At 42.4% G+C, this 16,240-nt stretch overlaps 1 protein-coding gene across 2 annotated transcripts in view; it reads left to right on the top strand.

Annotated features, from left to right (window-relative positions):
- Positions 1-14,871, top strand: part of LOC128692652 (uncharacterized) — a 140,351-nt gene extending 125,480 nt beyond the window's left edge. For both annotated transcript variants that reach the window (XM_070089922.1, XM_070089923.1), the window contains exons 7-10: positions 4,235-4,317; positions 7,854-7,930; positions 12,068-12,108; positions 14,020-14,871. In XM_070089922.1, the coding sequence (XP_069946023.1) occupies positions 4,235-4,317; positions 7,854-7,930; positions 12,068-12,108; positions 14,020-14,224 (406 nt within the window). In that variant the 3' untranslated portion in view covers positions 14,225-14,871. The remainder of the gene's footprint in view (positions 1-4,234; positions 4,318-7,853; positions 7,931-12,067; positions 12,109-14,019) is intronic.
- The last annotated feature ends 1,369 nt before the right edge of the window (positions 14,872-16,240 follow it).

Below are 16,240 nucleotides of genomic sequence, written 5' to 3'. Positions count from 1 at the left end.
TGTCTACCAACCTACTACCACAGGACGGTAGTACCTCCCTGTGTGGTTGATGTCTACCAACCTACTACCACAGGACGGTAGTACCTCCATGGGTGGTTGCTGTCTACCAACCTACTACCACAGGACGGTAGTACCTCCCTGGGTGGTTGCTGTCTACCAACCTACTACCACAGGACGGTAGTACCTCCCTGGGTGGTTGCTGTCTACCAACCTACTACCACAGGACGGTAGTACCTCCCTGGGTGGTTGCTGTCTACCAACCTGCTACCACAGGACGGTAGTACCTCCCTGGGTGGTTGTTGTCTACCAACCTACTACCACAGGACGGTAGTACCTCCCTGGGTGGTTGCTGTCTACCAACCTACTACCACAGGACGGTAGTACCTCCCTGGGTGGTTGCTGTCTACCAACCTACTACCACAGGACGGTAGTACCTCCCTGGGTGGTTGCTGTCTACCAACCTGCTACCACAGGACGGTAGTACCTCCCTGGGTGGTTGTTGTCTACCAACCTACTACCACAGGACGGTAGTACCTCCCTGGGTGGTTACTGTCTACCAACCTACTACCACAGGACGGTAGTACCTCCCTGTGTGGTTGCTGTCTACCAACCTGCTACCACAGGACGGTAGTACCTCCCTGGGTGGTTGATGTCTACCAACCTACTACCACAGGACGGTAGTACCTCCCTGAGTGGTTGCTGTCTACCAACCTACTACCACAGGACGGTAGTACCTCCCTGGGTGGTTGCTGTCTACCAACCTACTACCACAGGACGGTAGTACCTCCCTGGGTGGTTGCTGTCTACCAACCTACTACCACAGGACGGTAGTACCTCCCTGGGTGGTTGCTGTCTACCAACCTACTACCACAGGGCGGTAGTACCTCCCTGGGTGGTTGCTGTTTACCAACCTACTACCACAGGACGGTAGTACCTCCCTGGGTGGTTGTTGTCTACCAACCTACTACCACAGGACGGTAGTACCTCCCTGGGTGGTTGCTGTCTACCAACCTACTACCACAGGAGGGTAGTACCTCCCTGGGTGGTTGCTGTCTACCAGCCTACTACCACAGGACGGTAGTTCCTCCCTGGGTGGTTGCTGTCTCCGAACCTACTACCACAGGACGGTAGTACCTCCCTGGGTGGTTGTTGTCTACCAACCTACTACCACAGGACGGTAGTACCTCCCTGGGTGGCTGCTGTCTACCAGCCTACTACCACAGGACGGTAGTACCTCCCTGGGTGGTTGCTGTCTTCCAACCTACTACCACAGGACGGTAGTACCTCCCTGGGTGGTTGCTGTCTACCAACCTACTACCACAGGACGGTAGTACCTCCCTGTGTGGTTGCTGTCTACCAACCTACTACCACAGGACGGTAGTACCTCCCTGGGTGGTTGCTGTTTACCAACCTACTACCACAGGACGGTAGTACCTCCCTGGGTGGTTATTGTCTCCCAACCTACTACCACAGGACGGTAGCACCTCCCTGGGTGGTTGCTGTCTACCAACCTACTACCACAGGACGGTAGTACCTCCCTGTGTGGTTGCTGTCTACCAACCTACTACCACAGGACGGTAGTACCTCCCTGGGTGGTTGCTGTCTACCAACCTACTACCACACGACGGTAGTACCTCCCTGGGTGGTTGTTGTTTACCAACCTACTACCACAGGACGGTAGTACCTCCCTGGGTGGTTGCTGTCTACCAACCTACTACCACAGGAGGGTAGTACCTCCCTGGGTGGTTGTTGTCTACCAACCTACTACCACAGGACGGTAGTACCTCCCTGGGTGGTTGCTGTTTACCAACCTACTACCACAGGACGGTAGTACCTCCCTGGGTGGTTGTTGTCTACCAACCTACTACCACAGAACGGTAGTACCTCCCTGGGTGGTTGCTGTCTACCAACCTACTATCACAGGAGGGTAGTACCTCCCTGGGTGGTTGCTGTCTACCAGCCTACTACCACAGGAGGGTAGTACCTCCCTGGGTGGTTGCTGTCTACCAACCTACTATCACAGGAGGGTAGTACCTCCCTGGGTGGTTGCTGTCTACCAACCTACTACTACAGGACGGTAGTACCTCCCTGGGTGGTTGTTGTCTACCAGCCTACTACCACAAAACGGTAGTACCTCCCTGGGTGGTTGCTGTCTCCCAACCTACTACCACAGGACGGTAGTACCTCCCTGGATGGTTGTTGTCTACCAATCTACTACCACAGGACGGTAGTACCTTCCTGGGTGGTTGCTGTCTACCAACCTACTACCACAGGACGGTAGTACCTCCCAGGGTGGTTGCTGTCTACCAAACTACTACCACAGGACGGTAGTACCTCCCTGGGTGGTTGCTGTCTACCAACCTACTGCCACAAGACGGTAGTACCTCCCTGGGTGGTTGCTGTCTACCAACCTACTACCACAGGACTGTAGTACCTCCCTGGGTGGTTGCTGTCTACCAACCTACTACCACAGGACTGTAGTACCTCCCTGGGTGGTTGCTGTCTACCAACCTACTACCACAGGACGGTAGTACCTCCCTGGGTGGTTGCTGTCTACCAACCTACTACCACAGGACTGTAGTACCTCCCTGGGTGGTTGCTGTCTACCAACCTACTACCACAGGACTGTAGTACCTCCCTGGGTGGTTGTTGTCTACCAACCTACTACCACAGGACGGTAGTACCTCCCTGGGTGGTTGCTGTCTACCAACCTACTACCACAGGACGGTAGTACCTCCCTGGGTGGTTGCTGTCTACCAACCTACTACCACAGGACGGTAGTACCTCCCTGGGTGGTTGCTGTCTACCAACCTACTACCACAGGACGGTAGTACCTCCCTGGGTGGTTGTTGTCTACCAACCTACTACCACAGGACGGTAGTACCTCCCTGGGTGGTTGCTGTCTACCAACCTACTACCACAGGACGGTAGTACCTCCCTGGGTGGTTGTTGTCTACCAACCTACTACCACAGGACGGTAGTACCTCCCTGGGTGGTTGCTGTCTACCAACCTACTACCACAGGAGGGTAGTACCTCCCTGGGTGGTTGCTGTCTACCAACCTACTACCACAGGACGGTAGTACCTCCCTGGGTGGTTGTTGTCTACCAACCTACTACCACAGGACGGTAGTACCTCCCTGGGTGGTTGTTGTCTACCAACCTGCTACCACAGGACGGTAGTACCTCCCTGGGTGGTTGCTGTCTACCAACCTACTACCACAGGACGGTAGTACCTCCCTGGGTGGTTGCTGTCTACCAACCTACTACCACAGGACGGTAGTACCTCCCTTGGTGGTTGCTGTCTACCAACCTACTACCACAGGACGGTAGTACCTCCCTGGGTGGTTGCTGTCTACCAACCTACTACCACAGGACGGTAGTACCTCCCTGGGTGGTTGTTGTCTACCAACCTACTACCACAGGACGGTAGTACCTCCCTGGGTAGTTGCTGTCTACCAACCTACTACCACAGGACGGTAGTACCTCCCTGGGTGGTTGCTGTCTACCAACCTACTACCTACGTTGGTAGACGTAGGTAGTATGTTGGTGGAATTTGCAACATTGAATTTTCTGCACCATATAGCGGCCTCTGGCGGGATTAAAATGGTACGACAACGCCAAATGTTACATTAAAACTATCCCTTTAAATTGTACTAATCCTGTTATCCTCACATCTATGTATAGAAGATTCAGATTTAGTCAGTATCACGCGAACAACAATTTGGTGCTGGTATTTTCTCCTCAGTAATATTTTATGTTCACATGAGAGTAATAACTTTTTATTCATGGGCTTTGTATATATATATATATATATATATATATATATATATATATATATATATATATATATATATATATATATATATATATATATATATATATATATATATATATATATATATATATATATATATATATATATATATATATATATATATGTACTAGTAATATCATGAATGATGTACTATTAATACCATGAATGACGTGATATTAATACCATGAATGACGTGATATTAATACCATGAATGACGTGATATTAATACCATGAATGGCGTGATATTAATAGCGTGAAAGATTTACTATTAATCTTATAAAAATGTGATATTAATTCCATTAATGAAGATGTATTTATGCAGCAAGTAACGTGTTACTGATCCTGTCAATGTCGTGATATTAATCCCACTAACGAAGTTCAGTTAATCCCCATTAATGAGGTGATGGTAATGGCCGCAGGAGCTCTGGAGGTCTGGAGGCTTGGAGGCAGGAGGCCAGGCAGCTGCAACTGCAACAGCAATACTACCATGAGCTGCATCCAGGTATGTTCCTGATCCAAGGATGTGGAGTCACCAGCCTCCTTCTCCCTTTCCTCTTAGTGAATCTGATTCCATTTCCTACAAGTATAATAAATTATTTTTTTTTATCACACTGACCGATTCCCACCAAGGCAGGGTGGCCCGAAAAAGAAAAACTTTCACCATCATTCACTCCATCACTGTCTTGCCAGAAGGGTGCTTTACACTACAGTTTTTAAACTGCAACATTTACACCCCTCCTTCAGAGTGCAGGCACTGTACTTCCCATCTCCAGGACTCAAGTCCGGCCTGCCGGTTTCCCTGAATCCCTTCATAAATGTTACTTTGCTCACACTCCAACAGCACGTCAAGTATTAAAAACCATTTGTCTCCATTCACTCCTATCAAACACGCTCATGCATGCCTCCTGGAAGTCCAAGCCCCTCGCACACAAAACCTCCTTTACCCCCTCCCTCCAACCTTTCCTAGGCCGACCCCTACCCCGCCTTCCTTCCACTACAGACTGATACACTCTTGAAGTCATTCTGTTTCGCTCCATTCTCTCTACATGTCCGAACCACCTCAACAACCCTTCCTCAGCCCTCTGGACAACAGTTTTGGTAATCCCGCACCTCCTCCTAACTTCCAAACTACGAATTCTCTGCATTATATTCACACCACACATTGCCCTCAGACATGACATCTCCACTGCCTCCAGCCTTCTCCTCGCTGCAACATTCATCACCCATGCTTCACACCCATATAAGAGCGTTGGTAAAACTATACTCTCATACATTCCCCTCTTTGCCTCCAAGGACAAAGTTCTTTGTCTCCACAGACTCCTAAGCACCACTCACTCTTTTTCCCTCATCAATTCTATGATTCACCTCATCTTTCATAGACCCATCCGCTGACACGTCCACTCCCAAATATCTGAATACATTCACCTCCCCCATACTCTCTCCCTCCAATCTGATATTCAATCTTTCATCATCTAATCTTTGTGTTATCCTCATAACCTTACTCTTTCCTGTATTCACCTTTAATTTTCTTCTTTTGTACACCCTACCAAATTCATCCACCAATCTCTGCAACTTCTCTTCAGAATCTCCCAAGAGCACAGTGTCATCAGCAAAGAGCAGCTGTGACAACTCCCACTTTGTGTGTGATTCTTTATCTTTTAACTCCACGCCTCTTGCCAAGACCCTCGCATTTACTTCTCTTACAACCCCATCTATAAATATATTAAACAAACACGGTGACATCACACATCCTTGTCTAAGGCCTACTTTTACTGGGAAATAATTTCCCTCTTTCCTACATACTCTAACTTGAGCCTCACTATCCTCGTAAAAACTCTTCACTGCTTTCAGTAACCTACCTCCTACACCATACACCTGCAACATCTGCCACATTGCCCCCCTATCCACCCTGTCATACGCTTTTTCCAAATCCATAAATGCCACAAAGACCTCTTTAGCCTTATCTAAATACTGTTCACTTATATGTTTCACTGTAAACACCTGGTCCACACACCCCCTACCTTTCCTAAAGCCTCCTTGTTCATCTGCTATCCTATTCTCCGTCTTACTCTTAATTCTTTCAATAATAACTCTACCATACACTTTGCCAGGTATACTCAACAGACTTATCCCCCTATAATTTCTGCACTCTCTTTTATCCCCTTTGCCTTTATACAAAGGAACTATGCATGCTCTCTGTATAATAAAAGTAATAATAAAATAATAATAATAATAATAATAATAATAATAATAATAATAATAATAATAATAATAATAATAATAATAATAATAATAATAATAATAATAATAATAACAAAAAAAGGCACAATACCGTGACTGGAACGATACACAAATAACCCGCACATAGAAGAGAGGAGCTTACGACGACGTTTCGGTCCGTTAGGCTTGCCGACACTAACAATGCTCTTTTCTGTCACGTCAGAGATCACAGCCATCCTATAGACTGATCTTCTCCTAAAACTGTCTTCCCTACTTCCAACTTTAACAGTCGCCGTCTAGTTGAATCCTCTCGAATACACAACTTTCCTTGTATGAATCTTAGCCCTGGCTTCGTCTCTGTAGATGCCTTCCTCTCCCACTACATTGTAAAATGCTCCGAACTTCAGAACACCCGTGACTTAACCTGACTCTTCATTTTTTCTTCTTCTCCCTCATCTCCTTTCCTCTTTTTTCTTTTTTTTTGTCTTTCTTCTGTCGTGTGTTTCTGTTCCTTCATTATTTATTTCACCACTTCCCCTTTCCCCCACCTCTGTGCGCTTGCTCTCCCTCTGTGGGCACCTATCTCCCTCTGTGGGCACCTATCTCCCTCTGTGGGCACCTAGGTCCCTTGCAGTGCTCCCCTTTCTTTATATTTGACTGGCTCCTCCTCCTTAGTTCCCCACTACTACCACTACCACTACCACTACCACTACTACTACTACTACTACTACTACTACCACTACCACTACTACTACTACTACTACTACTACTACTACCACTACCACTACTACTACTACTACTACTACCACTACCACTACTACTACTACTACTACTACTACTACTACCACTACCACTACTACTACTACTACTACTACTACCACTACCACTACTACTACTACTACTACTACTACTACTACTACTACTACTACTACTACTACTACTACTACTACTACTACTACTACTACTACCACTACCACTACTACTACTACTACTACTACTACTACTGCTACTACTACTACTACTACTACTACCACTACCACTACCACTACCACTACCACTACTACTACTACTACTACTACTACTGCTACTACTACTACTACTACTACTACCACTACCACTACCACTACCACTACCACTACTACTACTACTACTACTACTACTGCTACTACTACTACTACTACTACTACTACCACTACCACTACTACTACTACTACTACTACTACTACTACTACTACTGCTACTACTACTACTACTACTACTACTACCACTACCACTACCACTACCACTACTACTACTACTACCACTACCACTACTACTACTACTACTACTACTACTACCACTACCACTACTACTACTACTACTACTACCACTACCACTACTACTACTACTACTACTACTACTACTACTACCACTACCACTACTACTACTACTACTACTACTACTACCACTACCACTACTACTACTACTACTACTACTACTACTACTACTACTACTGCTACTACTACTACTACCACTACTACTACTACTACTAATACCACCACCACCTCTTCCTGCCTATATATAGCCGTCCTGCTCCACTTCTGGTTAGTGTGACTTTGTAAATGGTCCAAGTCGGACCGAAACGTCGTCGTAAGCTCCTCTCTTCTAAGTGCGGGTTATTTGTGTAATAATAATAATAATAATAATAATAATAATAATAATAATAATAATAATAATAATAATAATAATAATAATAATAATAATAATAATAATAATAATAATAAGTCTTACTCTGTGTATGACACTTTCTACAATCTGACATCTGCGTCTTATCCACAGATTCCTACCTGCCAGCCGTATGTGAGGCACCCTTCGCTGTGGATGGCACTACGTTGACACCTCGAGCCCGGTCCAGGGTCAGTCTCTCTCAAATATTACTCATGTTAATTCTAAAAACAAGTGTTAAGCATATTTTCCGTGTACATTTGAAGATTATATATATGTCGTGCCGAATAGGTAAAAATTGCTATTTTTTTTGCCTTAAATAACAACGCTCTTCTTGCCGAGTAGGGCAAGCGAAAATTTGTGTATGCAATAATTTCGCAAAAAATCATTCTGAATCTAACGAATTTTTTTTTTTTTTTTGTGTGTTTGCTTATTATTAATTAATTATTGTAAAGTTATTTTTAGTTGGGTTTGGCTAAATTAAATTTAGCTTCTTATAATAAGGTTAGGTAAGTTTTCTAAGGTTCTTTTGGTACAAAATCATTAATTTTTATATTACATAAATGAAAAAAATATATCTTTAAATGTATAAGAGAAAATTTTAGAAAGAATTTAATTTTAAACGAGTTCTTGCTAATTGACCAGTTTTACCTATTCGGCACGACTTATATATATATATATATATATATATATATATATATATATATATATATATATATATATATATATATATATATATATATATATATATATATATATATATATATATATATATATACAGGGCCATGAGCTATGATTTAACCTTTGCAACTACAAACAAGTGTGTGCTAAAAAAAATAAATCCAATAAATTTAAAGAACAATTCCCAGAATTTTCCGGAAATGATTACGTTTTACGGAGACCTACCGACGTAGGAACTCGCTAGGTTCCCCTGGTAAAACACGCACCTAATGACGAGCTGTAAGACTTAGGTAACGACAGCCACTTACGTCATTACTATCAAATTGGGTCGTTTTGTGTGATTTTAGAACGACTCTCAGTTGCTTTTGAAGTTGAGAAATAACTGAGCAGAACGTAGAAAGGTTTAATGTTTTGTGGTTAGTTTAACTGTAATTATCAAGATGCTGGACGCGTTTTATTGCTGCGTTTTTCTCTGTAATAAAGAGAGGAATTTGGTGTTTGGATGTATGTATTTATGTTTATATGTGTGTGTGTGTTTGTGTTTATGTGTCTGTCTTTGTGTTTGCGTGTGTGTACTTATCGAGTTGTGTTTGACGGGGTTGACACTCAGCTCCTGGCCTCGCCTTGTAGATTACTTTAACCGGCATCAATGATGGCTGACCTGTGGGCAATATATCATATCTGCTCGGGAAGCTACGTACAGAGCCTGCCTGAACATGTACACGCATATGCGTGTACATGCGGGTGACTATGCTTGTGTGTGTGAACATAAGTATCCCCTCGCTCTGCAAGACACTCTATTACCACAAACACAAGTCTGCCCAGTCCAAAATGGTCCTCAAAGCGACGCTCAACAACAAAAATAGAAAGTATATCGTTACCATCTCAAGGATTCGTGGAGGTGGACGTAACGCGACTCTCCGTCAATCACAAAGCTTCGCCCTCCCTCGTAATACGTAAATTGGTCGTCTCTGATCGCGATTTTACGCTTCTGATTGGCAGACTTGTTTGAAACTCTGGCGATCTCGTACACCGAAGCCAAAGATATCCTGTGTGTCATTCACTGTTATCCGATAAATTGGCCGTTGATTTTTAAAGCCGATTACGAAAATATTTTATATCATTTCTTTTCTTTCTAAACAATTGTGGTGGTATTGATTCCGTGTTTCTTCTGGGATGTAGAGATAGTCTCTCTCTCTCTCTTTCTCTCTTCCTTTTTTCTTTCACAAGGTTTGGTTAAGAGATCCTCCTACCTCAGCTCATTTGAGAATCATTTTATCGTTATGTAATATGCAAAAAAAGATGAAATTGGAGCCAACTCAGGACTAGAGATTTTATGTGGTCAGTTGGACAAATAAAATCGCTGTTATTATTAATATTGTTACGCTGTACGAACATGTTGCAGACTCAGGTCATTCTAGCAATGAATGACCTCAGATAAAGTTGTCTTTCTGAGAAAATGTATAGCTAGAGTTTAGCTACTCGTTGCTGCCCGTCTTGTGGTACAGAAGCTGTCCCGGGAAGTGGAGCGAAGTGTGGTACCCGGACAATATTTGCCTTGTACATAACATTAAGATTACTCATACCTCTTCGATGCTGAAGGCACTGCTGTAATGATTGACCTATCCAAGGTGAGAGATAAGTCATCTTGCTCTGTTTACCTGTCAAGAAGTTGTAGATTAGACCAGGATGGGGAGGTGGAGTGGCAGGCACTCCGGGAAAGTGAGGCATACTCGAGTTGTGAGCGCACTTGTTCCTCATGCAGAGTTTTGCAGCCCCTGCTGTTGAGCAGGTACTGGATACAGTTTAATGCTCTTACCTTCTTGTCTGCCTTGCTTGCGAGATTTACCACGTGAGTCCTCATAAAATTTTGGAGTCATATTTTACCCCTATGACATTCACCTCATCCCCGGGTTATAACACTCTTCTGTTCATTCTTATCACTGCTTTCAGCATTAATATCATCTGTCTGTCTGTCTGTCTGTCTGTCTGTTTGTCTGTCTGTCTGTCTGTCTGTCTGTCTGTCTGTCTCTCTCTCTCTCTCTCTCTCTCTCTCTCTCTCTCTCTCTCTCTCTCTCTCTCTCTCTCTCTCTCTCTCTCTCTCTCTCTCCCTCTCTCTCTCGCAGTACCTACACAGTGCAGTCATCCGACTTGATCAACCTAACTATTGACCAAGTAATTGGGGATGGGATTAATTTTGTCGCGACGTAATGGTGCGTTCTGGATCCGTAGACTGGAAGTAATGGTATTGTGAAGGAGGGAGGGAGGGAGGGGGGAAGGGAGGAAGGGAGGGAGGGAGGGAGGGAGGGAGGGAGGGAGGAAGGGAACAAGTGAGGTAAGAGAGAGAGAAGAAGGAAGGTCTTAAGGAAAGTGGATAAAACAGATAACAGAAATATGTTTTATGAGAGAGAGACAGAGAGAGAGAAAGACAGAGACAGAGACAGAGAGACAGACAGATAGAGAGAGAGAGAGAGAGAGAGAGAGAGAGAGAGAGAGAGAGAGAGAGAGAGAGAGAGAGAGAGAGAGAGAGAGAGAGAGAGAGAGAGAGAGAGAGAGAGAGAGAGAGAGAGAGAGAGAGAGAGAGAGAGACGATCGGGTTGAAGTTGAAATTGAATTCCCAAAGTTTGACTGAATTGACTTACACCATATTTGCTCTCTTGCTATCTGTGTTTGGGTTTTCAGATGTCAGTTGACTGAGTTTATAATGATGACTGAATACCTTGATAATAATGATGAAAACAATGAGAATGATGAATGAATGACGAGAATATGACTGTGAATGTGACTGGACTGATTGTGTGACTGACTCAGTGTGAGTGTTGGTTGATTGGCCGACTTTCTGACTTGCTGGCTGAATGTATGGCTGGTTGGCTGACTGACTGGATGACTTACTGGCTGGCTGATTGGCCGACTGTCTGACTTCCTGACTGGCTGTTAAACAGACTGGCTGATGTCTGACTCTTTGATAATGTGACTGGCTGGATGACTGTCTCCCTGGCAGATTGACTGACTGACTGGATGGCTGACTGGCCGGATGGCTGACTGGCTGGATGCCTGAATGGCTGGAGGGCTGAATGGCTGGAGGGCTGACTTGCCAGATGGCAAATCTGCCAAACTTCATTTACCCGAATAAGCCGGTTTGGCTTATTCGGCAAGAGATATAGTTTAAAGCATTTGTAAATACCGGGAACATAACTCTGCTACTCTAACTGTAGATACCAAGAACATAACTGTACTACTGTACCTATAGATACTAGGATCATTACTATTGTAACTATAGATACTAGGATCATTACTACTGTAACTATAGATACTAGGATCATTACTATTGTAACTATAGATACTAGGATCATTACTACTGTACCTATAGATACTAGGATCATTACTACTGTAACTATAGATACTAGGATCATTACTACTGTAACTATAGATACTAGGATCATTACTACTGTAACTATAGATACCAGAAACATAACTCTACTGCTGTAACTACAAATAAGATAATCTCACACATACTTCCATCTGATGTTAAAAATAACTCACGTATTTTACAAATGTGTCTTTGTTTATATACACAGTTCTCCCTGACTGTGTTTTTTGTCACGTTTATTATAAGATAAATTAATAAGTCTCTCTCTTCTTTATAGATGAAGTTTAAAGGAGACCAGAAACGATCGCTCAGTCCTTCGTAAGTTGCCTTACCAATAGCGTTTAAAGCTTTTGAAAAAACTAGAAAATCGTGAGATTATGTCTTAGTCTAGCAGTTTAATCTACGTTTAATGCAATATATATTTTTTTCATTGTGAAATCATTCAAAGCAGAAGTTAATGTTATATATTTTTATTTTCAGAAAATAAACAAGGAGAGACTGGCTTTATTATACGACCTTTATTTTTATTAATTATAACTCAAATTTATTGTCATTTACGCCTACGAGTTGTTAATAAATTTGCTTTTCAAATTGACTTTACTGGATAGGGTGACATGTACGTTGTGTTATCTCTAGAGGTGGGACAATGTGTCGTGGGGTCGAATCCTGGCCTGCCGCAGTTTGGTAAATGATATATATATATATATATGTATGTATATATATATATATATATATATATATATATATATATATATATATATATATATATATATATATATATATATATATATATTTTATTTTATTATCACACTGGCCGATTCCCACCAAGGCAGGGTGGCCCGAAAAAGAAAAACTTTCACCATCATTCACTCCATCACTGTCTTGCCAGAAGGGTGCTTTACACTACAGTTTTTAAACTGCAACATTAACGCCCCTCCTTCAGAGTGCAGACACTGTACTTCCCATCTCCAGGACTCAAGTCCGGCCTGCCGGTTTCCCTGAACCCCTTTATAAATGTTACTTTGCTCACACTCCAACAGCACGTCAAGTATTAAAAACCATTTGTTTCCATTCACTCCTATCAAACACGCTCATGCATGCCTGCTGGAAGTCCAAGCCCCTCGCACACAAAACCTCCTTTACCCCCTCCCTCCAACCTTTCCTAGACCGACCCCTACCCCGCCTTCCTTCCACTACAGACTGATACACTCTTGAAGTCATTCTGTTTCGCTCCATTCTCTCTACATGTCCGAACCACCTCAACAACCCTTCCTCAGCCCTCTGGACAACAGTTTTGGTAATCCCTCACCTCCTCCTAACTTCCAAACTACGAATTCTCTGCATTATATTCACACCACACATTGCCCTCAGACATGACATCTCCACTGCCTCCAGCCTTCTCCTCGCTGCAACATTCATCACCCATGCTTCACACCCATATAAGAGCGTTGGTAAAACTATACTCTCATACATTCCCCTCTTTGCCTCCAAGGACAAAGTTCTTTGTCTCCACAGACTCCTAAGTGCACCACTCACTCTTTTTCCCTCATCAATTCTATGATTCACCTCATCTTTCATAGACCCATCCGCTGACACGTCCACTCCCAAATATCTGAATACGTTCACCTCCTCCATACTCTCTCCCTCCAATCTGATATCCAATCTTTCATCGCCTAATCTTTTTGTTATCCTCATAACCTTACTCTTTACTGTATTCACCTTTAATTTTCTTCTTTTGCACACCCTACCAAATTCATCCACCAATCTCTGCAACTTCTCTTCATATATATATATATATATATATATATATATATATATATATATATATATATATATATATATATATATATATATATATATACACATATATATATTTCTTTCTTTCAACACATCGGCCGTATCCCACCGAGGCGGGGTGGCCCAAAAGGAAAAACGAAAGTTTCTCCTTTTACATTTAGTAATATATACAGGAGAAGAGGTTACTAGCCCCTTGCTCCCGGCATTTTAGTCGCCTCTTACAACACGCATGGCTTACGGAGGAAGAATTCTATTCCACTTCCCCATGGAGAATATATATATATATACACATATATATATATACACATATATATATATATATACACATATATATATATATATATATATACATATATATATATATATATATATATACATATACTATATGTATTCTCTTCATTGTGACCTCTGACCAGTGTTGACCTCCGGCAGGGTGAGTGACGTCACTGGAGTGTGCGCAGGAGTAAGGTCATGTCTTGAGGAGTTGAGCACTGCTGCAGAAGGAGGAGGAGGAGAAGGAGGAGAGGGAGACGAAGAAGGAACAGGAGGCAGTCTAGCCCACACATCCTCTATCGTCCACCAGCTGCACCACCTGCGACGACAACTGCACCGTCTGAAAGTCAACTGCGTCATTTAGCTGGGGTTCCCATTCCTGCTCTCTGGCGCCACCCGAGTTTGTATCATCAGCTGGAGGAGTGTGGTTGACAGCTGAAGTGTTTACACCAGCAGCTGGTCTTCCAGACCAAGATTGACAGCCATATGTGTCGACACCTGTTTATCCGAGCGTCTACCTGTCGACACCTGTGCGTCTACTTGTCGACACCTAAGTGTCTACTTGTCGACATCCTGAGCGTCTACCTGAAGACCGTACCTTGTGCTACACTATGACATTTCAGTGTGCAGAGAAAGGCTGGTATATATCTGTCTCGGAAAATCATAGAACCTGATATAATCATAACACTGGTTCACCTCTCGACATGACCTATTTCCAGCCACATATGATTATTGAATGCAAAGAGCTTATCTCTGCTGAGGGCTCGATCCTTCGTCTGCTAAACACAGACAGATCATCGACTTAATTAACAGACATATCATGTACACCAGCAACTCAGCGCACCGACTCAGAAAAAAATAATGAGAGATGTTAATTGTTGTCTTTAGTAAAAAAGTTTAGTAATTATAATAATAAAACTCATAATAATAATAATTAATACTAGGGAATATATTGCGAGTGATAAATAATGAGGATAAAGAAGTAAATTATGTAAACTTGTATAGTGTTGATTTTTAATATATAAATGAATGAAAATGTAGCAAATGTAAGAAATAAATTAGAAAAAAAAACTCATTGAAAATCCTGAAGGAAAAAACGATGATGAGAGAAACTTTCAAACTTTCACAAATAAATCCAATGATTTGTCGACAAAAATATTATATAAACACTAACCCCCCAAAAAATTATTTTTTAGGTAACCTAAAAAAAAACAAATAATTGAAAAGGATAATAAACCTTATTGAGAAATAATGTAAAAAATACATTCAATAAAAGTACGTAAATATCGATTTGTAAATTCAACCTTATATATTTTTTATCTTGTAAAAGCAAGAAAAACAAGAATTTGACATAAAAATGTGTAAAAATGACACACTGAATTAAAGTTAACAATATTAACTTGTTTTCTTACTTTCTGGTCATGTGTTTTTCTTTTAGTATACATAAAATATGTTACACACACACACACACACATACACACACACACACACACAGGGGCCAGGAGCTATGACTTAACGCCTGCAGCCACAACTAGGTGAGTAAACGCATCATACATCAATCAACACACAGACACACACACACACCTGAGGCGGGGCCAGAAGCTATGAATCGACCCCTGCAACCACAACTAGGTGAGTACACACACACACACATCAATAAAAATAACGTCTTTATTGACACACCACCTTGTAGATTAAGTAATAAAGTATATGATTATTATAATCAAGGGAGAAGCGCTAAACCCGTAGGATTATGAAGTGCCTGTGGTGGGATGTGGAAAGTATTCCGGTTTAAGTACTAAAGTATAGAGGCATAAAAGTCCATCTGCTGGTAACTGCCTCCACCGCCAAGTATCAACACAATGGAAATAAGTCACTTTGACTTTTTTGGGTTATGGTAGGTTGTCTACACATATGCTGGTATGTATAATAATCTATGTAACTGTATTTGTGTATATGTGAATAAACTTACTCTCAGAATTACTAGTGCGAGACTAAATGAAATGTGGCGTGTGGATGCCATAGAGTTTCTCGTCACAGGACTCATGAGAGCCTAGCCAGGCAGGGGTGGGCAAGCCTTAGAACGCCTGCCGCACCTGGCGCGCCTACGACTTATTTCCGACACGCTAACCTCTGGTCTCATCTCAAAAAACAAAAGCAATTGCGACATTTATCACGTATCCTTTCCAAGAAAAGCGGGGAAATAGTCCCCATATGTTTCCATAGATATTGTGTTAAAGATATGGCCACCCCTAGCCTAGCACTGACGTCCACTCAAAATGGTGCATTCTTCTGAGTAAAGGTTCTTCATCCACGGAGTTAGATCACTTACCCTCCCCCCTTCCTTGCATCAAAACTCATTATGTATATATATATATAT

This window comes from Cherax quadricarinatus, chromosome 30 (assembly GCF_038502225.1).
Source record: "Cherax quadricarinatus isolate ZL_2023a chromosome 30, ASM3850222v1, whole genome shotgun sequence".
NCBI lineage: Eukaryota > Metazoa > Arthropoda > Malacostraca > Decapoda > Parastacidae > Cherax > Cherax quadricarinatus.
This window is presented reverse-complemented; position numbering and strand designations above follow the sequence as displayed.